This window comes from Borostomias antarcticus (assembly GCF_949987555.1).
Source record: "Borostomias antarcticus genome assembly, chromosome: 24".
Classification (NCBI taxonomy): domain Eukaryota; kingdom Metazoa; phylum Chordata; class Actinopteri; order Stomiiformes; family Stomiidae; genus Borostomias; species Borostomias antarcticus.
This window is the reverse complement of record NC_140257.1, coordinates 5,817,059-5,841,269: the sequence shown is the minus strand read 5'-3', so window position 1 is coordinate 5,841,269 and position 24,211 is coordinate 5,817,059. Positions and strand designations below refer to the sequence as shown.

At 44.2% G+C, this 24,211-nt stretch overlaps 1 protein-coding gene across 1 annotated transcript in view; it reads right to left on the bottom strand.

Moving 5' to 3' along the window:
- The window catches only part of efr3a (EFR3 homolog A), a 125,891-nt gene extending 102,839 nt beyond the window's left edge, over positions 1-23,052 (bottom strand). Inside the window, 2 exon segments of the mRNA XM_084458382.1 lie at positions 22,595-22,752; positions 23,003-23,052. Coding sequence (XP_084314508.1) covers positions 22,595-22,604 — 10 coding nt within the window. The 5' untranslated portion in view covers positions 22,605-22,752; positions 23,003-23,052.
- Between the last annotated feature and the right edge of the window lie 1,159 nt (positions 23,053-24,211).

Below are 24,211 nucleotides of genomic sequence, written 5' to 3'. Positions count from 1 at the left end.
CCCCCTCAACAAGAATAAAAAAAATACATATATATATATAAATAATACATATAAATAAATGTAAATATAAAAATATAAAAAAAATAACTGCATGTGCCAGAGGCTTAATCTTCTCTTTTGTCTTCAAGGCGCCAGTTCACAAACTCTTTCTTAAAGCCCCACATTCCCAAGGTCAACAACCAGATTACAATGCTGGGATTCCTCAATGGATCTGTAAACCTGAGCAATACTTAACCCTCTGCAACATACTTACAGTTAACCAATCGGCAAGAAGAGTGGTCATATCATGGGGGTTCTCCACTATCTTCCCGTACCATACCGTGCTCATGCCTTTTTGGTGCTTTATCCACTGTCAACAGACCTGTACTGTGCCGCAGTACCTATAACAAATGTACGTAGTTCCTGCTCAGGGGTACAGTAGGTACGAAAGGTATTCACCATGCTGAAATGCGATACTGCAGACCGTTCATTGGTCAATGAACACAAAAACGTCATCCCATGTACCAATTGGTATTTTAAAATCAGGCTAAAAGCTGGCGAAAAAGTAACCATGTAGATTACCAATATGTGGTCAGTTAATGAAAATAACACCTGTTTAAATGTGCTGCATCATTTTCAGTTTTGGTCTCCTCTTCTGTACCTTGGCGTAGAGATCACCAAGGATGTGACATGGTCAACAGACACTGTGGTGAAGAAAGCACGTCAGAAACTGTAACAACTCAGACAACTGAGGTGACAACTGAAATTCAGAATGTCCCACCACCAGATTAGACTGATCTACTCATGCGCATTCAAGAGCATCCTGACTGGGAATATCACCACAGGGACAGGAACAGATCAAGAGCATCCTGACTGGGAATATCACCACAGGTACAGGAACAGATCAAGAGCATCCTGACTGGGAATATCACCACAGGTACAGGAACAGATCAAGAGCATCCTGACTGGGAATATCACCACAGGTACAATAACAGATCAAGAGCATCCTGACTGGGAATATCACCACAGGTACAGGAACAGATCAAGAGCATCCTGACTGGGAATATCACCACAGGTACAGGAACAGATCAAGAGCATCCTGACTGGGAATATCACCACAGGTACAGGAACAGATCAAGAGCATCCTGACTGGGAATATCACCGCAGGTACAGGAACAGATCAAGAGCATCCTGACTGGGAATATCACCGCAGGTACAGGAACAGATCAAGAGCATCCTGACTGGGAATATCACCACAGGGACAGGAACAGATCAAGAGCATCCTGACTGGGAATATCACCACAGGGACAGGAACAGATCAAGAGCATCCTGACTGGGAATATCACCACAGGTACAGGAACAGATCAAGAGCATCCTGACTGGGAATATCACCACAGGTACAGAAACAGCAGCTCCCAGGATCACAAGGCCCTACAGAGAGGGGTACGGTCAGCTGAATGTACCTTAGGGGGGCCACTCCCCCACCTCAAGGACATCTACACTAAGAGATGCAAGACCATCTCTTATTGAGGAATCCTGAAGGACCACAGCCACCCAGGCAACGGACTGTTCTCTCTGCCTCGGTCAGGGAAGAGATACCGCACTCACATGGTGAACACGGAGAGACTCAGGAAGAGCTTCTTCCCCCAGGCCATCCGGCTCCTGAATGACCCTAGCTAGTGTACACAGTGTCACCATATCTAGTGTAGACATCTACCACACATGTAAATGCAAATGTAAACGCAGATAACAGTATAACTCACCCCCAGATTATTTACCTATAGCTATAGCATGTACACAAACTAGTGTTGTCACAATACCAAAATTATGACTTCGATACGATACCTGCCCAAAATATCTCGATACCGATACCGAAACGATACCACGGCGAAAATCTAAAACATAAGGAAAAGTAATGGAATAATAGATGACAGAACATGGAACTTGTTGGCTTTTTTAGTGCTCTGTTCAGTCTTTTTGCATCTTTTGAGTCTTTCCTGTAGCTTTCAAACACAGCTGGAAGGGAAGGCTGCCTCGACTGGGTGGTTAAGGATTGTGCTGGCATCTGTTTGTTTGTCTGTCGTGAGAAATCAATAAATTATGCCTATGTTGTTGCAAACGATAATCAGAAGAACTTGAAAAGCTTATTATTATTATTATTAATCAACCCAGGCCTATTGAAGCATTTTTGCTATTCCAAATTATCAGAAGAGATAATTGTCTCACGGTTAACAGTTCTCTCGTTCTAGGAGGTTGGAGCAGGTATTGATTTTTTTTGTCACACGTGCGCTAGAGTAGAGAGCTAGGCTTGCAGCCAGGCTGCAGCTATGCTAGCTAAAAGTCTCATGCTACGGATGAAAATTAGCTTCTCTAGCTATCATCTGGTGCAATAAATGTATTGTGCATTCATACATAAAAACATAAGGTAGGCTATATCCTTCGGTTGTATTCAGTACTGGTGTTGCTGTTGTGTCACATTCGTTAACCTGTCGCTCTTTGAATTCTTTGTGTACTGTAAAAAGTCGTCATGTCTGTCTGCAAGATGCTTTGCCAGGTTGGTCGTATTGGCTCCCTTGGTTTGTATAGATTTGTAGCATCGATTACAGATGGGCTTTCTAATGTCCGTGGGCTTGCCCTCACTGTCGGCTCTGTAAGCAAAATAATGCCAGAGTTCGCTGCGCGCATCAGCTTTATCGACAAGCTGTGGACGGTCGACATTTGTACTTGTAGCCATCTCAGGTTAGACTAGTTAAAACTGTTGCGCTGCTCGCTGCAGAGTGACAGAGCGAGAGAGAGAGCGCGCGCACACACACACACACATACTGCCCCGCGACTCGGGGATCTTGGGAGAGAGAAGCAGAGCGCTATACTGCCCTACAAAGGCAAAAGACCTTAACTCGCCAGAGTGCAGAACTGAGAAAAATGACTTTTAAGTTTTTTTGTTGTCCAGCCAAATCTATTGTAGGTAGGATATTGAAAATTTGGCAATTATTAGTTTTTCTATGAAGTAATTTATCTACACAAAAATATTTAGTTCAAACTTGACCTTTGACCCTTATTTGGAAGTTACTGTACTCTGCCTTTGCATTGCCTGTAAATAATATGGAGTCATGCCAAGGCAAAAGGCAGTAACTTCCATTTGATCAATCAATTGGTTTATGGTCACTATACAAAATACGTATATGATAATAATGATACCATCTGCATACAATCTACTGATCATGGCACAATTAGGCTTGATGTAATATATAATATAATGGAAATGAGTATGAATTAATGTGTATTTGAAGGCATTACAAACTCGCACATCATTAGGCCCTATTTATTACATTATGATTATGACAGGGGTGCCCACACTGTCGTGGAGATCTACTCACTGGATGAATTATAATTATATATATAATTATTTAACCTATAGGTGGTTAAATACTTTGTGTAAACCATTCCAGATAATGGCTGTGACCACAGCATTATGAAGATCGAAAGAAAAAAAACAGATATCAATTCATAGCGAACGTGATTGGATGTTGTTGTTTTTTTACATCACAAACGTCAACATCCGTTCGGTCAACAAACACGTTCTTGCATGTGGAGGATAACTTTTTGCAAACAATGTTAGACAATGTTGAATGCAAGGGTTACAACCAACGCAAGGATAGTGGACTCAGACTCGCGTTTTGTATTGAATTGGATTATGTCAGTAGGATAACCTGTCAGCATGTCAAGAAAGAATAATGGATTTAACGTTTTGAATGCAGCGTACTCAAAACAGCTGTGGATATAATTTGTCGGCGTTTGCAATAGATTTGATCAGGTTAAAGAAAAGGTAGGCAATGTTTATCTTTATAGGCCTAATTGTGAATCATTAGTGCTGAACATATTGCGTGCGTGCGTGTGTATGATTAGGCTAGGAGTTGTGTCTCACTCGCACTCGCGCCTGTCCTAGAAAGTGTCTCACACTGTTGGGCTATCACAGTCCGCCAAGTTTGTTTCGCTGTCGAGCTGTCAAAGTCTGACAGGAAAAAATAATAATTAATTGCTTATGATTTACGATAACTTATAGCTGGCAAGCATTGCTTCTTTCCAATGCGTTGTTTGCATTGTTCTGATTGCATATGGGAGCAGTGTTGATTCTCAAGTTATAACTAAGGTGTGTGTCAGAAATGCTTCGGTGACAGATAGACTATTATACAAATATAGAACCGTAACTTGAGCGCAGTAAACAGTAGGCTAACTCCACGTTGATGCACAGCAAAACAAAGGCAGAGCCTACCGTATCTCAAATCGAACGTTGAAGAGTGCCGAGAAGCCATGGCAAAGAACCGTAACTGAAGTTACGTTCTTCTGCCTTGGCTTCTGTAGCGCTTTTGGAAGTTAAGGTAAAGTCAACCCACTATTTTCTCGAAAAAACAACACAATTGACTCAAGATACTTGTACACATGATAAAGTATATGCTTAATGTCCCAAAAATGACAAAAACTCATTTTCGACAAAAAATAAGTTACGGTCTTCTGGCTTTGTAGGGCAGTATAGCCTACAAACAAACACGGCTTCACTGTCGCATGAACGCAACTCAATATATACGGCTCTTATTAAAACACTGTCTTTCTTAGAGTATCGATACTTTGATAATTTGGGTATTGTACCGTTTTTGACGACAGTATCGCAGTACTTTTCTAGTATCGATACACCGTGAAACACTAACACAAACCCCTCCTCCATGGGTTATTGGCCACGCCCCCACCTCGTCAGGCTACCACGCCCTCTGACTGACACTGACTCAGACTCTCCTGGTACGTCCCAGAGGGCGCAGCGGGAACTGCGCTCTCACCAATCTCGGCCACGATCCGGATGCTAGAGGTCTTCACGGGTCGGGTAAATCCGAGAGGACCCGAACTGGACCCGAGACCCGTACGGGTCCGGGTCCACATTTCCACGCTTTTATTATGGTCAATTGGGTTCGGGTGGATCCGATTCTATTACCTCGGGTCTCGGGTCTGTGTCATTATGCGTAATACCCGAGAGAAACGCATGACGCGAATTCAGTGAGACCGCGGGCGCCACGCGAGCAGAGACACGGCAGCCACCACCAGTAGCCTACCTTGTGAATAATAAGCTGAAAGAAAATGAATATAAAGAGGTCAAACCTAGTGGCAGCTTTGTGTAGCCTTATTTATTTACGGCCGTTTCATTTCCATGCTGCCACATCACAGCCTGACAAAACAGCGATTGATCCTGTCAAGATTGAGAGGAAATCGCAATTCCATCAAACTGTGATGCAACAGCATGCAAGCCAACAGTCGTGACAGCCTAATCGATTAATGTTACTGCTACTTGCTACTACTGCCTGTCGGATCTGTAAAATACCCGATCCGACTCGGGTCTCGGGTCTCTGTCCTACTCCTGCTCTCGGACAAAATCGGGTCCGGTATACATCATCAGATTTAGTCGGATCTCGGAACAAATGTCTCGGGTCCATCTCGGTTTCGGGTCCACATTTTAGACCCGAGAAGACCTCTACCAGATGCGCTCCCCCTCCACACCTGCCTGATGTCACCAATCAGCCTCAGCCATGAGCCGGGCGTGTTCCCCCTTCACACCTAGCCGGGCGTGTTCCCACTTCACACCTGCCTGGCATCTCCAATAAATCCATCTCAGCCAGGTTAAGAAGCCGGGCTACTCAGCAGTCGGTGCCAGATCGTTGACCAACCTAGTAGGTATCACGTCTCTAGCTCTAACCTAAACCTGCCTTTAGACAAACCCTACCTCACCCTTTTTGTTTTCCTTCGTCCTAGTCTGACCTCCCTGCCACTGCCTCAGCCTTGCCTGACTGGAGAACCACGTTCCTGCCTGACCCACGCCTGTCTGACTAGCACGTTCCTGCCTGAACCCCACGCCTGTCTGACTAGCACGTTCCTGCCTGAACCCCACGCCTGTCTGACTAGCACGTTCCTGCCTGACCCACGCCTGTCTGACTAGCACGTTCCTGCCCGACCCCCACGCCTGTCTGACTAGCACGTTCCTGCCTGACCCCCACGCCTGTCTGACTAGCACGTTCCTGCCCGACCCCCACGCCTGTCTGACTAGCACGTTCCTGCCTGAACCCCACGCCTGTCTGACTAGCACGTTCCTGCCTGAACCCCACGCCTGTCTGACTAGCACGTTCCTGCCTGACCCCCACGCCTGTCTGACTAGCACGTTCCTGCCTGAACCCCACGCCTGTCCGACTACCACGTTCCTGCCTGAGCCTTGCCTGACTGGAGAACCACATTCCTGCCTGACCCACGCCTGTCTGACTACCACGTTCCTGCCTGACCCACGCCTGTCTGACTACCACGTTCCTGCCTGACCAATAAACGCCCCCCAACGTGGGCTTCCCCCTACGCCCCTCGTGTCTGCTCTTGGGTCGTCCTCCACTAGCCCTAACACACGGCATACATAACACATACACATCGGCCTTTTAACTTTATATTGTACAGATTTAATTTCTTGTGTAATTGGTAAATTGTGTCTTGTAATTATCTGTCAAATTTGAGCCCATCACAACGCCGGCATCAACATTTCACTGTGATTATTATACACTGCATGTTTGCAAGTGACAAATAAAGATGTGAATCTGGGTAACGTTATCACTTTCTGCTTCACGTTCACTGCCAACATCTTATTTCTAGTATCATAATTTCATCAGTTCAGTGATCGCACTATTATCAGAATAGACCAACTCAACTGGAAATCCTGTGATGCAAGATCACTCTAGCCATGAATTATACTGTTCTGAACGTTAACGTTTTTAGCATATGAATATGAATGGAGTTCACCATAGAGAAAATTAGCATAACGGCTAGCAGACATTTTCTACACTAGGAGTAAGATAAATTTTACATATTTTCGGTTCATTATGAGACTGCAGCAGGACATTACGTTTACCGAAAATGAACAGGATAGCTTCAAGCTCCTCCATTGTGCTGTGTTGAGTCCGGACCAGCTTCACAGGTCTGCTGTGTACAGGCGAAGTGTTACAGGCCACATGGTTCGGTCAGATACAAATGTTTGCCATCCTGTACTGTGCTCAAAAGCCCCATTAGGCTGCATGACATGGCTGGGGTAAGACAACGTGAAACAATAAGAGCCTATCAGTGAGTTGGCTTAGAGCTGTCAGAGCAACTCCAGACGAATTAATAGAATAAGCGCTCCATTGTAAGAGACACCCATATTATATGACAAATAAACCACCTTAGAACAGTAGAACAATGATTCTTTTTTTCTGAAAGAATCCTTATTAGATTTGATAGGTGCTGGGTCTTTCTCAGCACCTACCTACCTGCCATACTAAATACACCCATCTACCTGCCATAATAAATACACCTGTTTGAACCTATGGTTTATCAAGGGTTACAGATGGTACAATTGGATGTGTTCGGTCATGAGGCTGTAAATTGTCACTGTTCGAAAACGGTGGTTAAAGCATTTTGCAAAAAATGTCAATTATCTGCAGAAGCTAAAAACTATAACATTGGGAAACCTGTGGGCATGTTTGATTTTGACATCTGCAGCTGGCTTAGTGCATTTTATAACTTCTCTAACTGCAGCAATTCAGCACTACTCAGTGAGTGAGTCATCTCTTTGATATTGACAAGAGTGAGAGCAATTAACCGTGACTGAATCATAATAAATCTATATCAATAATCAAATTCCCTTTACTCGCCAACTGAATTACAGTAATCTAATTACTTGGGCGTTTCACAAATCAATCATATGGTAGGTTTCCCAGGACCTCCCAGAGAAGAGTGCATTACTCTTTCCTTAATTAATTTCCCTCAATGGCCAGGCTGCCAGAGGAAACGTTTGTCCTAATTCAGTAACTTTGATATCACCACTCTCTTTACTAGAGATGGGCCGATTGGCTTTTTTGGCCGATACCGATTTCCGATGTTTTTGGGGGGGGGCAGACTCATCTATACCGATTTTGGCCGATACCGATTTTCAAAAATTGTAATTAATTGACAGCACTCACTTTGCACTTTCTTGCTTTTTTATTTAAAATTCTGCAATCCCAGGATAGTACAGATGAACGTCAGAAGTAACTGAATATGACTATGACTGTGTATAGGACTGTTAAGACTGTTGACTGTGTATAGGACTGTTAACACTGTTGGTTGTATGACTGTGTATAGGACTGTTAACACTGTTGACTGTATGACTGTGTATAGGACTGTTAAGACTGTTGATTGTATGACTGTGTATAGGACTGTTAAGACTGTTGACTGTTTGACTGTGTATAGGACTGTTAGTGCCTCATTTTACTCACTTGAACTGTTTAATGAAAATAAAATATATATATCTTGGTTAGTTGTGTGTTCAAACCAGCAGGTTTTCATGTGCATCTTGTTGTGGTTCGGCCACCCTGAGGTGCTTCCCCGTCTAGGAGCATCATTCGCCCGGCTCGCCTGTGCGCGCTGCGCGTCCTTCCACCTCGGCACGCGCGCGGCGCAACGGTGGCTCATTAGTAATCAACACACCTGTGCTCCTGCGTCTCTCCCTGAGACAAACGAGGGGCAGGCCCGGCGCGTGCATTTCTGCCACTCTAGGAGAAACACAATTATGCCGCCCCTCTATTGGCGAATACCAGCAATAACGCACAGCATAAGGAAACAGTAACCAAAGTCTAGTCTATTGCAACGCACAGTGTCAACATTATAAGGAAAAGCATGACGCGCATAACGACATGCAATAAACGAGAATAGAATAGGATTAGAATTATTATTGCCTATTGCTGTGAATCTTTGGACTGAGCTGGGCTTTAGAACAGCAGGCTACCTATTATTCTTCAATGATAGGCCTAATGTCTAATTTACCTAGCATATAACAACAATCAAATGTAGGCTATTAGGCTACTGTAGTTGTTGTAGGCTATAATAGTTCGTTTCTGTAGGCTATTCTATGTGCGGAAAAATAACTGGCCAGTATGCCAATAGCCTACAGTCTGGAGTGGTCCGACTCCGAACTGACCTCAAACTGCGCTGCTGCTGTCGTTGCTGCTCTCCGCTCAACGTGCGGCGCGAACGGAAACTTCTCAGGACTGTATCACTCCCTCCAGGAAATACACTACACCATGGCTCTTGTATTTTGTCTTCATCAAATCCACCGTAGAACTATAGAATCGGCTCACAGAAACCGGCCAGTTAAAGCCAGATCGGCCGGTCACAGGTGGGCTAATTTTTGTCAAATCGGCCGGTTTTGAATCGGCCACCGATCGATCGGCCCATCTCTACTCTTTACTGTATATTACACCTAGGGATGTTAACAGTTACTCGACTATCAATTACTTGCTGATAAGAATTTACTCAAGTAAGATTTGGTTACTCGATTAACTGCTTGTTAATGGAACATAACTTTTTTGGGGGGGAACGAACGTTATCAACGGGAGTTGCATGAAATGTAATCATGATTTACGGTCTGACTGCACGAGAGCGCCCCGCCATGTAGTGAAGACTAATTGGGATGCCAAGAAATTTCAACGACACAGCGGAAGAAGACACAAAAATTAAGCGAGTGAAGTGCAGTCCAGCGTGGGACGTTCTTATCAATTAATCGACTATTGTTTGTTAAGGTGAACAGTTATCGATTAGTGAAATTCCTTGAAATTTGCAACCCTAATTAAACCTATAACCTGTAGCCTAAAAGAGTATTCCCCTCTAGTAGTCTGGACACAGCTACCCACCCATTAGGAGATGCAAATCACAACAACTGTGCAATTTCACTCCTCAAATCATTAGCCTATAAGCGCATTTATGCGCACAATGACGAGATTGAGTGTCTGTCGTGGAATATGGCCTAACCAATCAGGTTGAAGGACTTGGTAATGATTTAAATGGGCGGAGCTTCGCCTAGATTCTTTCAATATGTCGAACTTTTCATCACCGGCCCCAGAGCCTCCGTAATCAAAGCCGTGGCAGGTCCTTCATTACCGCACGCAGTGAGTTATGCAAACCAATCACTCAGCGTGTCCGCCGAGTCATAAACACGCCTTCATCACATAGTGCAGCTCCCAACCCAGCGCTGTGCCATAGGGGCTTATTGATTTGCGACCGCCAACCGTCTTTCTCCAACGGACTGCCATTGACAAATATGTATAATTAAATAGTGAAGTAAGGGATGTCATATTACTGAGATATGGTGTATTAGAAACACCGAAGGGTTGAAGCTAAAGCTCCACTACAAGTCGTTCTGTTGACAGAGAGAGGCTTGGGGTAGAGGATGGTCTTCCTCACCGCAATGAGGGATTGTGCTTGGCTTTGTGTGTGTGTGTGTGTGAGAGAGAGAGAGAGAGAGAGAGAGAGAGTGAGTGAGTGAGTGAGTGAGTGAGTGAGTGAGTGAGTGAGTGAGTGAATGAAGTAATAATGTAGAAGACTGGTGTGAGTGAGTAAGTGAGTGAGTGAGTAAGTGAGTGAGAGAGTGAGTGAGTGAGCGAGCGTGGGTTGGAGTGGGATGAGGGGGCAATTGAGCATGAAAGACAACAGATGACCTCCTGCTTCAGAGCAGTTTTAATGCAGCAGTACGGCAGCCAATCACGAATCCGCAGTCAAAAGCACAAGGGCACCTGAGCAATGAGCCAAAACAAAGACCTGCTTTCAATTTTAATAAAATGAAGGCTCCCGCACCAGTCTATTTCATTATTACTTCATTAGCTCTTTCCTAATCTGTCTACCGGACGTCTCGAGGGTGCTTGTTCATTCAAAACTACTTGTTCCTTCGGTGCTTGTCATTTGAAAATAATTTCATGGTACTTATGGTAATTGCTGAATAAGGTACATATCCAGTAGGTCACAAAGTCATACTGGTAGGAGATAATTGTGGTCTAGGGAGAATAGTCGATACATGTTTGCAAATGGGACGTCAGAATTTAAATGGCAATGAAATTAATTCACAGAGACAGCACAAGGGGTGCGGTTTTTAAAAGATATGATACTATATGCTGTGTGACTGATTTAATCAAGTGTGCAATGAACCATTCCATGGCTACCATACTGTCTGTCCAGGTCCCGCACCAATATATTTAGCCCCTGCGGTGGTGGCTCAGGAGGTAGAGTGGCCAGCTTGGGATGGCGAGGTCCCCGGTTCGATCCCAGCTTCCGGAGTGTGCCGAAGTGTCCTTGAGCAAGACACCGAACCCCAAAATCACGGAGGCCTAGTACCTAGTACTGACGCCTCACAGCAAGAAGGTCTTCAAACCTTTCTGTACGGAGTTTGCATGTTCTCCCCGTGTTCGCAAGGGTTTCCCCCATAAAGAACCCAATATGAAAAACATGCAGAAGAATACATCGCCAACGCTGTCTGTCCCTGGCGAAGACAGACAGGGGGCGTCCCATGTCCCCCTACTATCAGCTCCCAGATATCCTTGGGGGAAGGACATCAGGGGTTAAGAGCAGAGAGAAGTTTTGAGGTGGTTGCTCCAGCTATTTCGTGTGTGTGTGTTTCGCCGCCTCACAACTTGAGGCAAATAAAGATGGTTTGTTTTTGTAATCAAGTGTAGAATGAACCATTCCATGGCTACCACACTGTGTGGAAAGATGAGTCAATCAGGGGGACAGCATGGGATTGGGAGAAGGAGCCACAGGTGGGGGCTCACATATTCAATAAGGGCGTTCAGTGATACAGCGTGCATAACCTAGTAGTACTGAACGATATACCCGCCTCGCCTCTCTCCCTCCCACACTCCATCATGCTCTGTCCCTCGCTCTCTTCCTCTCTCCCTGACACACACACACACACACACCTCACACATGCACATACACACAGTCACACGTTCATCCGAAAGCACAGGCACAAATTGGAAAAAGGAACCCCTGCCGGAGTTGTTGTTCTCTGAATCCATCTTGTTGGAGTTTCACAGAAGGCCCTGCTGGGTTCCCCTAGATGTCTGCCTCCACGCTCCCTCTCTCTGCCTCCACGCTCCCTCTCTCTGCCCCCACGCTCCCTCTCTCTGCCTCCCCGCTCCCTCTCTCTGCCTCCCCGCTCCCTCTCTCTGCCTCCGCGCTCCCTCTCTCTGCCTCCGCGCTCCCTCTCTCTGCCTCCGCGCTCCCTCTCTCTGCCTCCGCGCTCCCTCTCTCTGCCTCCGCGCTCCCTCTCTCTGCCTCCGCGCTCCCTCTCTCTGCCTCCGCGCTCCCTCTCTCTTCCAACACTCAGTCTCATCTATGACCTTGCGCTGCTCCAGGTCTCCTCACTCTGTAGCAGCCCTGCAGCGAGCCAGGCTAGCAGGCTGAGCCTGTCTGTCTGGCCAGAGATACACTCCCTGACGGACAGCAATGACACAGTGCTTATCAAGCACGCAAACGAGCACACACACACACACACACACACGCACACAACTACACATAGGCCGCAAGCATTTGCCGTGCACATCCACACACACAGACACACACACACACACCATGCTTGGCAAACTGATTACAATGCATGCTTTTTAGTAATGAGCAGAATCTGTGTTGTCTAACCTCCCTGGATGCAGTGATTTGCATTTTTTTTAATAGTCATCCTGATTGAGGCCTTGTTTACACGCAGCCGGGGATCTGGGAAAACGATGATATTTATCTGCGTTTGTCGTTTACACGTAAACGGAGGTTTTAACCCACTGAAAACGAATGTTTTAAATACTCCGGCCAAAGTGGAGATTTAGGAAAACTCAGTTTTTTCGTTTGCATGTAAACAGAGGAAGACGAAGATTTACGTAATGTATGCGACAGAAAATGCATTGCGTCAGGTGTGCGACCTTTGTTTACAGTGTGTTTGCTCCTCTGACGTGATCTAATAATCATGGATGCTAAAGCGATGTTCGTTTAATGTTCGTGCAAATCATCCTGCATTTTAATGTTGTGGCCTGTTGTCATGGATTTAAACACAGATGTACATTTAAACACAGCCCACATTAAATTGATGATCAGAATTAGCTGGCGGGTTAATAAAGCACATACATCGCGGGTGCTCTACCTCCCGAGCCGTGTGCCGCCCCCTTTTTTTGTTTTGTTTTACCCTTTTGCGACAACTCCGTCACAGGTGACCAATGTCACTACAGTGACTTTGATTGCAGCCTCTTCTCCCGTTTTAGCACAATAGCAACTATAAGTCACATTGTTGTGTACATTTTTAATAGTCGTCCTGTTTTGTGTGGTAGTTAGGTTAGTTTAGGTTAGCAGTCAATTGGCGTAAAGGAAACTCAGCGACATGTAGACAGCTGAACATCGATTCAGAATTCAAACAAACACATATGGGATGAAATTCACAGGTCTTACATCTAGTTTGAGATATACAGTATAGTTTGTCCTTCAACTTTAAAAAAATTCAGCTGGGACTTTGAGTTAAACGTGCAGTGTGAAAACAACTGAATACAACTACATCATTCTAAGGTAGCGGAAACATAATAATTATTTTCATGGGATTATACACTAATTAAAACATACTTATGAATATTATATTCCGTTTCTGCCAAGTCTGTGGTGAGGTGCCACTACATCTGAGTGCACCTTTAAATAAGGGGAGTGCTTTAAGATGTATTTCCTGTTAAGTTTGTAAAATACCGGGAATATTCCAAGTTGGAAACTTCCCATGGGAATTAACAGGAATTTATGGGAATTAACAGGAATAAACAGGGAATTAGGGGGTTATTTACAAGCTATATTTACCTCGTCATAAACAGACAAATATAAACATTTTGTTTTGTCATAAGCAGATATGGAGACAAACATTTATGATAAAAAACATTTAAATGACATTTTTTACAACTTTACTTTAATGGATTCTACAGCCTTCTTAGTGTGCATGATGCTAGGAATGAGCTGTGCATGTGATGGAAGAATGACATTTGATGTTTTTTTCCCCAACTAGGCTACATGTAAGTTCCCTGTTATAGGGGTTTGTGGTGCTGTAGAGATCTAATGCATCGTGTTCTGGTGCAGCTGCCCATCGGGGACCGGTATTCTCGCCAGATCAGAGTATGGCCGGACTCCAGAGAGAGTGTCCTATTGGGCCGCCACTCCCCGAGGGTGGTTAGCTTAATCTCGATTTGAGAGTTTGTCACACTATAGACACCCTGTCTGGTGTTGGAATTACAGTTGTGAGCTCAGAGAGTCAAGGAGTTGATTCTCCCCTTAGCATTGCAGACTGTCCGGGTTGTGTGACGAATCTGAGTCAGTAGAGGGTAATTGGACACTAGTTCAGGGTTAATTGGTTACCAAATTGGATGAAAACGGGATCATAAAATAAATGTATGAAATAAAATAAAAAGTTGTTCAAAAATAGCTCTTACAGGCTACCAAAAAAAGTTAAAGTTTCAAAAATTCCAGAGCTCAACCCCTCATGGTAAATTTCCAGAAAATGTCTGCCCCTTTGCAACCCTATTTCAGAATTCTAAGACGAATCTGCCAGTCACGCCCGGGGCACCACAAGAATTCACACCTCACTGACTGAGCGCTGGACGAGGCTTAGGCCGCATTAACACTTCCTGGTTGAAGTGAGCCAATTCTGTGTTTTTTTCTCATATGTGGAACGTATCCGATATGTATTACGCACGTGTAGGCAGGAACAAATTACATAGAATCAGATATAGTCAGATCCGTTTCAGGCCTGTTATAGAATTTACATCTGGCCTCAAGACCTTCCTATTCCAAACACCTTAAACCTTTGTTCTTTCTCTCCCTTTTGTAATTCACCACCTCCCTCAACCGTTCACATAGACAGGGTGGCCTCCAGGAGGTCCACACACCTAGAAATGTCTACTCCAGAATAACCATCCTTTGTCCCTTTGTCTCCAAGAAATTGCCGCCTTTTCCCATGTCACGTCTGTATTCTCGGCCACGCCTGCCATTTTCATATGACGTACAATGGATTAGCCAATCACATCCTGGAAGCGCCGTACCTGTGTTTTGCTTGAATATAAGGCAGCACAAGATCAGGAGGCTTCACTTCTTTGGATAAACCACTTTTGTTGCGTTGTCCAGGAAGTCCTTGCGCTTGTATGTTTTCTCAATAAACCAGACTTAACCTTTTGAACGAATCTTGGTAAATCCTTTTTGACTAGATCAGTTAAAATCCATTACAGGCCTCAATCATATGTGGAAATAAATCAGATATGAATCAGACATCGGCTAATGCGACTGTCGTCTAAGTGGACAGAACGGATATTCCGTCATTGCGATTCACACGTCATTGAAACCTGATGTGTTCTGAGTTAGCAATGAAAAGGGGCTTGCTTATTAATCTACTTTTGTCAAATCTATCCGTTGGAAAACATATTTTTTTATCCAGGCATCTTAGTTTTTAACAGTATAATTGTGACTAAACATGTTTTGTTTGCTAGTAGGTGGTATTCATTCTGTTCCCAACAACGCGATGGGCAGCCAGGCGATAATAGCTCCAGGGGACCTGGTCCCAGGCGAGTTGGACAGCTGTCCACCCAGAGACAGGATCTCTCGTTGCGGCATGAAGTTCGCGGCTAACCCGCCGAGCTCGGGGGGCTCACAGGCCAGTGCGGAGATGTATTACCAGTAGGCTAATTATAGTGGAATTGCTGAATGACAGTTGATCATTTCATCTTTATGTCTACACAACATCAACTCATTTCCATGTATGTGAATAAAGTTAATTCCAGTTATTTACAAAATATCACGTCCCTGTCCAGCAAAGAGCCGGCTGGTTGTTAGGTAACCAAGGTAACGAAACCCTCGTGTACGCATGCGGGTTGTTTCAAATGTTAAACAAGTATGTACGTGTAAGCACAGGTATCTGATATGGGTCACTTTAAAAAGTACATGTAAGCAGGCGGTCAAAAAAATTTGATATGGGCAAAAAATCAGATCTAGGCATCAAGACCTGCAGTGTAAATGCGGCCTTAGTCTCAGTGTAACGCCTCAAACTCACCAGTCGGGGAAGCGCAATGCGCACTTATTTTTAAAAAGCCTTTCCAGATGAACTAGAATCTTACTTTATGGCGAATTATATGCCAGAACGCCAACACCTAGGTGAGTTTATTGTCTTTGAAATCGCGAGTTTAACATGTTTTTGAAAGATTTTCAAAATCCATCCACATCCATTGCATGACCAAAACGGTGGTAGAGCAATTATCAGACTTTCTCAAAAATGCTAGCTTTGTCAACGTTTTGATCTGAATCATTGTATATGATCACAAGTAACCCTAAAACAGGGCTAAACATGCATTTTCCCTTTACTACTCCTTTAACGAATGCTGCTGTTCTCACCGGCCGCGGGGGGCGGGCAGGGGTGCGTGCGGACGGGCCGTGAATCGAGTCCGCTATTTGGTTTTTTTTTGGTCTTTCAAGGGGAGACGGGAGGTCCTGTGCTTTTAACTTCTGGAAGGGACTTGGATCTACAGACTGAACTAGAATTTATTAAGAATAATTTTTTTCTAATTGGTAGTGCTAAGTGCTAGTCGTCAGTGTCGCTGTGAAGCTGCTTTGATAGTCAATTCTTTTGTGAGAGTTTCTGCCTGAGATAGACTAATTGCCCTGGTACCTGTCCTAAGGGAATGGCCTACTCTCCTGGAAGATGATTAGCAATCAGCAGCTACAGGCCTTAAACACTGCTGCCCTAGACGGCGACAGCTCCCTCCGGCGTGGGATCGAAGGCTAGGTCGACCAAAGGCACCGGGAGACTTATTCAAGAGCGACTTTGTCAAGAAAGACTGTGTCAGGAAAGCATTACGTCATTTACTTCTGTACCTGTTTTGCCATCACTGTGTGTTTGGATCCTATTCCTGTTGACCCCTCTCTGGGGGTCACGCAGACAATGGATCACCCCCAGACTCCGTGACCCCTCTAACCTCATCTATCCTACTGTCTCAACTCATAGAGAGCAAGTGGTGACAGGGGGATTTTGGAATTGCCAGTTGGCGGTGCCCAAAGCTTGGTTTGAGTTTCTCAGGCTATGCATCCTCGCTCTCCCTCAACTTTCTTGCTCTCACCAAGACATGGATCACACCAGAGAACACTGCCACACCCACAGACATGGATCACACCAGAGAACACTGCCACACCCACAGACATGGATCACACCAGAGAACACTGCCACACCCACAGACATGGATCACACCAGAGAACACTGCCACACCCACAGACATGGATCACACCAGAGAACACTGCCACACCCACAGACATGGATCACACCAGAGAACACTGCCACACCCACAGACATGGATCACACCAGAGAACGCTGCCACACCCACAGCCCTGTCAGATGTGTACTCTTTCTCTCACACTCCCAGAGCTGTGAAGCGAGGGGGTGGTACTGGCCTGCTTATTTCCCCAAATGCTTATTTCCCACAAATTAGCAACTAGCAGACATTTTCTGACTGGAGTGAAAGATGATGAAATGATGGTGTAACCGAATGTCAAGACTTAAATGATTATTAAAATAGAGAACAAGACAGATGATAATCCAGTGACTGGGGAAACTTTAGTTGACTTCAAGCGCGCAGACTCGCATGAGTAACGTTACCGTTTACATATGACACTGCCATATGGCCAGCCCTGTGGGGATAATATAAGCACTCTCATTGACAACAAGTCTGTTACACAGACATAGGGCTGACTTTGATTGCTTGGCGGTTAAACGATAAAATATTTAAATATTAATGAGACTCTTTTTTTCTATTTATTTTGGGTAAATTAAGTGTTCTATTAACTGAGCAATAAAAATAAAAAAAGTTAATAACTGTTAAATTAGTCGTTAGATTAATCGACTAATCAAAAAAATATTCGTAAGATTAATCATTAGAAAAAGTCATTCGGTGCAGCCATAGATGATTATGATAAACTTAAATTATATAATGGCAGAGCATGCTATTTAGTGTATATCATATGGATGGATGTAGGTGGCCTGGGAAAAAAGGCATCATATACTGTAGGCCTAGTCTGGTGCAAACTAAAGTTTGGTGGATTCAGGCCTACATGGATTTAAACTCTGCGACTGAAGGAAGTACCACAAGCTTTAGAGTCTATTGTAGAGTATTCCAGGTATAAGGAGCATCATGGAAAAAAGCAGCTCTTCCAAGTTCAGAATGCACTCGAGGAACCCTAAAAACAAGCTGATCGTTTGATCGGGTCTGGTAGGTACCAAGGCTCCAGTCCAACAGAGACAAGATGTATGGTGGAAGTTGTTTACCAATAATGGCTTTGAAAATAAACAAATACCAGTGATGGTTACGTCTTAAAGAGAGAGGAGACCAGCCTACCTTATCATAGAGAACAGTGGTGGGTGTCATAACTATCACCCGTAATAAATCTTAGGGCGGAGTGGTAGACAGAGTCTAGGGGTTTCAGGGTAGTCAAAGAAGCATGTCTATAGATTGTGTCACCACAGTCTCAACCACAAACCAAGATATTTGTACTCAGTGAATTTCTCAAAACGCGAGTAATTAGCTGTTATCATCATTTATCATTAGTCTCAATGGGAGTGATTACACTTTTGTGTGAGGACTTACTCTATGTGCTGCCATTAATTTAAACCACCATCTAAGCAAGCCTACTTCATGTGCTGCATTTTACCTTTATTCTTTCTGTTTTTTAGAGCGCAATCAACATTTACCAGTAGGCCTATTCCAAATTATGTCCATCCATTCATCCAACTTCGGCCTGAGGGCAGCGCGTTATCCAACAAGCGCAGCGGTCGGGCCATGTAGAGTATGGAGGAGACAAATGAGAAGAGAGAAGTAATGAGAGAGGCTCAAGGATGCCCTAAAGAACGGAGACATCGGAAGGAGCATGGTTATGTGAACTGACGACTCTCGGAAGCTCAGCTACATGGCAATAACCTGCCATTATGTGACCGCAGACTTTCAGCTGGTTGGTAAAACTCTCACGACAGCTGTGTTTCCCGTGGAGGAACATCAGACGCGAGATAGTAAAGAGATAGTAAACCTGCTAGTCAACAAATTCGGCTTCGACCTCCTTCTCCCTGAGCTGAATTGTGTGGGTGACAGATCAAGGCAGCAACATAATCAACGCCCTGCAGCCATACAGGAGACTTTCATGCATCGATCACCTGATAAACGCAGTCCAAGCCACGGTCTGAACACCAACGCGCTGGCTGAAGACGCACCGGATATTGGAGAGACCATATCTGCTGCCAAGGAACTCGTGAGGTATGTGAACCAATCTGGCCTGACTGCATAATTGTCCAAGACGCTGCTACAGATGGGGGACACGAGATTCAGCAGCGTTCTCCTCACCCTCAAGTCAGTGCAGGACATTTACGCCGAGCTACAGGAGAAGTTGGAGACCCGCGGAGAGCTTGTGCGCATCGAAAACGTCGCACCAGACAAACTGAGCTTTTTGGTTAGTTTTTTGCAGCCGTTCTACGATGCTCAGAGAGAGCTGGAAGGCGAGAAATATGCCACCCTGAACCTGGTTTTCCTCTGGTTTGAGAAACGGAAGAGACACTGCCAGCCGTCTCCCCTGGACACAGAACAGCAAGCCCTCATGCACCAGAGAGACACTGAGTTTCTAGAGCAGAAAATCCAAGTCTACATGCTACACAAAGTTGCTCTTTTCCTCTGGCCCAAATTCAATCAAATGAGGATGATGTCAACTCATGAGAGAGCTGAAGTACACGACCGTGTCCGCACCCTGATCGCTCCAAAGATGGAGGAAGACACAGAAGAAACCGAGAGACCACCAGTGAGGGACACTGGCGCTGAATGGGAGAACCAAGATGATGCTTTTGGCCATGTCGATGATGATGAAGTGACCATGTATCTATCACAGAAGCATGTCATGGAGGACGAGAGGGATCTACTAGGATGGTGGAGAATCAACAGTGGACACTACCCAAAGCTGGCCAAGTTAGCCAGATCTAGTGTTGCACGGTGTATCGATACTAGAAAAGTACCGTGATACTCTGTCGTCGAAAACGGTACAATACCCAAATTTAAAGTCTTTATAGGCTAGGTTATGATTTAATTGTTGGCCGTAACACTCCCGCAGGTTCATATACAGTAGCCTACCGGCTGGAGGCCTGTCAAGTCCACCTGTCCTGCTGGAGCATTCGAGCGGTTTGAATTCCCCCCGCCTTTCCTGAGCAATCTCCACTTGACAGTGAGTAGCTTAGTTTTCAAAGTTGTTGCCCTAGTTTGCTATTTTGACAATTGCTCAATGCACTTTGCTGACTACACTCTACTGACAAACTGTTCTTATAGCTACTGCTTGCATTAGCTAGCTAGCGTCAGCTAGCTCGTATTCTAATGCTAGGATTCTAGCTAGCATCCTAGCATTAGCTAGCGTTAGAATATGAGTTAGCTAACGCTAGCTAGCTAATGCAAACAGTAGCTATAAGAACAGTAGCTAAGGCTAACTAATAACAACAATAATAATATTAGCTAGTTCGCTAGCTAGTAGTGTTGTTTGCTAGTTGCTAGTAAAACAGTGTTGTTGTTTGCTAGTTTTGCACTCTGTGTTCTTTCACCAAAGTCGTTTGATTTTCGGATGTTGTTTTCATCCGAATGACAGCACTATTGGCTTGAAACCCCCAAATCCACTGTTCCACTGACAGATTAAAATATTTCCAAAACAATACAAATAGTCTCCTCTATCAGTCTCCTCTATTAGTGTCAGTCTCCTCTATCAGTCTCTGTCGTTGTGCAAAAAGAGGCCTAGAAATCAATTACTTGTTGAGAAAGGGCAACATGTAGAGTTATCAACAAAAATTGCACCTGTGGGACACAATACAAAGTCACAGAAAAGAAGGACAACAACACTATAAAAATCAGCAAAGGCTTGGGAGTGGGGCATCCCCAGCTCCAATCAAGTCTTGGCATAATGGGGATGGTTTTGTCCTACATAATTACTTAATTGAAGTGGTTAACACTTTAAGTGATAATGAGAGCCTTAGACCACACCATAGGGAGATGACTATAAATGAGTAGGAGCACTTACACACACGTGCACACACACATGCGTGCGCACGCACATACACACATATATATATATATATATATATATAAATAAGAGGCAGGCACTAATATTAGTGTCACAAAGTCCTGAGCTTATGTCTGTCTGTCTGTCTATCAGTCTGTGTCCATCTGTGAAGAACCCCCCCCCCCCTCTAAATATACTGTATTTAATGTGTTGTGCTTTAATGTGTATTTAGGGCCCACATACATTCATTAATGAAATCCATATTAGTGCAATAATCAACTACAAATCCTCCAGTTAATATTGTTTAGTCTTGTGTCCCGTTATATTGAGTGTATACAGGTGTAAGCGCATTGTGTTGCCTCTGTGTATGAAAGGCGCAATACAAATACAGTTTGATCTGATTTGATGCCACTACCAATAATACTTTTGTCCTTACATCTGAGACTCCAAATGTTTGTTTGTAGGGCCTCTGAGGGGAGTGAAAACAGACATGTTGAACCAGATGATACTACTCTTCAAATCAGTTTTTATTGTCTTTGCTACAGTCAGACTAATTCAGTCTTTTACCTGTTAAAGGTGCAAAAGGTATTGGCCAGCTTTGCCACACCATCTCTTTTTTTCTTGCATAATATAGTCTCTCTTTCACTCACTGACAGGCAGACACAGACACTGGCAGACAGACAAACGCACAACGAACACCTTACTCTGATGCACTGGCCTGACAAACGTCATTGTCACAGGCATCATATTACATGCACATCATATCATATCTACCTTTGAGTAATTAAAAGACCAGAGTAATTTATTTTGTTCATACAAGATGTTTTCTACGGCAAAATCACAATAATGCTTCCATAGACCAGTAGTTTAACAGACAATGAAATGCCCATATTCCCTCTAAAGGGAGGAAGCAGTGGCCCCCACCTGTTGATCACCACATTGAAAATAGAAAGGGGAACCTTGTATCTTCGGCTGATTGTCTACCAGAAACGCTAATACGGTGTGATGGTGATACAATTTTAGCAAAGTTATCCTACCAATACAACACAATTAAGCTCTACTAAGGAAGAAGTCTACAATCTTGTCCTGGTATAAGCATCAAGAATCAATAAGCATCAGGACATAGGCCTATGCATTGTTTTAACCTCTGTCAGTATCAAGGTGATTTAGCCATGAGCCCGAGAAGCTATGACCCACAACCAGGAGCGTGCACCTGTCAAGAGGACACGGATCTTGTCACCTAGACAGCAGCAGGCCAATTTGCATTAATCTGTTTCATTGTGTTGGTTACGTTGGTTTTTCATCTTAAATATAGTAGCAAGTAGCCTAGGCTAACACATGTTATTGACAACCCATTCTAACACTATATTAGCTTTGGGGGACAATGGCTTCCAGCAAGCAGAACGTTCTGATATCGCTACCTAGGTAGACAGCTGTCATGCGAAATAACCACAACCTTGTGTGCATGCACTTCAGGCCTCCTGTTTGTAACCAACATTATTGCCATACGATGCATGTCGACAGAGTATTGCTCCGTGACAGTGCATGTTCATTTAGAGATCATTGTTTTGAAATACCCATTGACTGCATGTGTATATTGCGCTACGGGGTGACAAGCCCCACGCAGCGTCTAATTGTTGACGGAACCTTTCGATTTGCATGTAGCCTACTTGAGAACAGTCACATCGCTTACCCGCTGGCATCCTTCTTCTAATGTACCGCAGTTCCTCTGACGTGGGCAGCGACTGGTTCTGTAGTCAGCTACATGTAGCTTGTGTCGCCCTTGTTCCACAAAGTCGTCGCTTCTTCACTTCTAACAGATGGCACTGAGAATGGGTCGACCCGAGGACCCTGAAACATCAAGTCATGCATATTGAGCTCCACTGTCAACGTTGGCATACTGTAGCAGCTTCAGTCACTGCAATGGGGACGAGAGAGTCGCGTGTGTTTACCATCACACCTTAATCTGGCACAGTGAGAACTAGAGGCTAATTGCAAAACAACAGGCTCGCTTCGTTCGCGTACCACCAGCCGATACACTGTAGCGAAGCCTATGTTATTAAGTGATACAATAAAATGCGACGGTGTTGATGTTAAATACCTGTAAACTGCGAGGATTAACCCCTAAAAGATTAGGCTACTTCTTCCTGTTGCTTTACGTTGACAGCTAAAACGGAAGTGGGAGTTGAGACGCACCTCTTTCGCTTCTAAAGAGGCTCTTAAAAGTCTGGAAACGTTTATACATTGGCCTTTAAATGATTCTGTCCTCACTGTAGTAGCTAATCTAGTATACTATCTAATTATGAACCTCGAAATCAAAATTGTGTTAGGCTATTTGTGTGAGGAAGAAGTGAGGAAGAAAAAAAGTGATGCCAAAAGTAGTAGGCTAATTGCCCCTCCCACAAAAGGAAGGACGAGATGTCTTGCATCACGCGCAGTATCTTTTCCCTGGAAAAATGTTGTCAAATACTGCAGGCTGTCACATGTCCACAGGCGTGGCAGAAAGATAAACAAATGCACGAAACAGCAGTATTTTTCAATGATTATACAAACTATTGTATGGCGGGAATGATAGAAATGAACATTAACATTTTAAATAGATTCCATCAGTTTTAAACAAAACATACTTTTAGCCATAGTGCATGCACGGTTTCACGAAATGTAGCCTACACAGTTGGGGAGAATACTGCCTGGTGAGATAGCCTACAAATTCAATTTCAGGTGTTTTTTTTTGCAGAATGTAGGCTATTTCTTAGCTCTCACTTACTGTCAGGGACTGTACATTTCTTCATTACTGCTTTTCACTCTGTCTGCTCTTGAGTATAAATAATACTTTTGCTACTCCAAAGTGAATACCCTTTTCTCAGCTGCAACATGACTTACAGCCCCCCACCTTTTGTATAAAAAGCACTTTTGCACATAAATAGCACATATCCACATCATCGAATGGCCATCCATTGTCAAATGGGAGAAAATTCCAGTTGGCAGAGTAAATAGATAATCGCAGGGAAAATGTTTCTGCCCTTTGGAACGGGATGATGTGCTATTTTGTGTACAAACTAGTGGGAGACGGAAAGTCCTGCCACACGGAGTAAAGGCTTTCATCATTTGAAAACTGTCTTCACTTTGGTGAGTTACGAAAAAGTATATTATTTAGAGAGCCAAGCATCGCATCAACTACACAGACAGACAGACGGACAGACAGACAGCCTATTAATAGGCTACCAAGCCAGCGAGGTAACATTAATTGCAACAATCTTGTGGAATGAGCACACTTTCGATAAAATGGAATCAAATAAAGTTTCTCCAG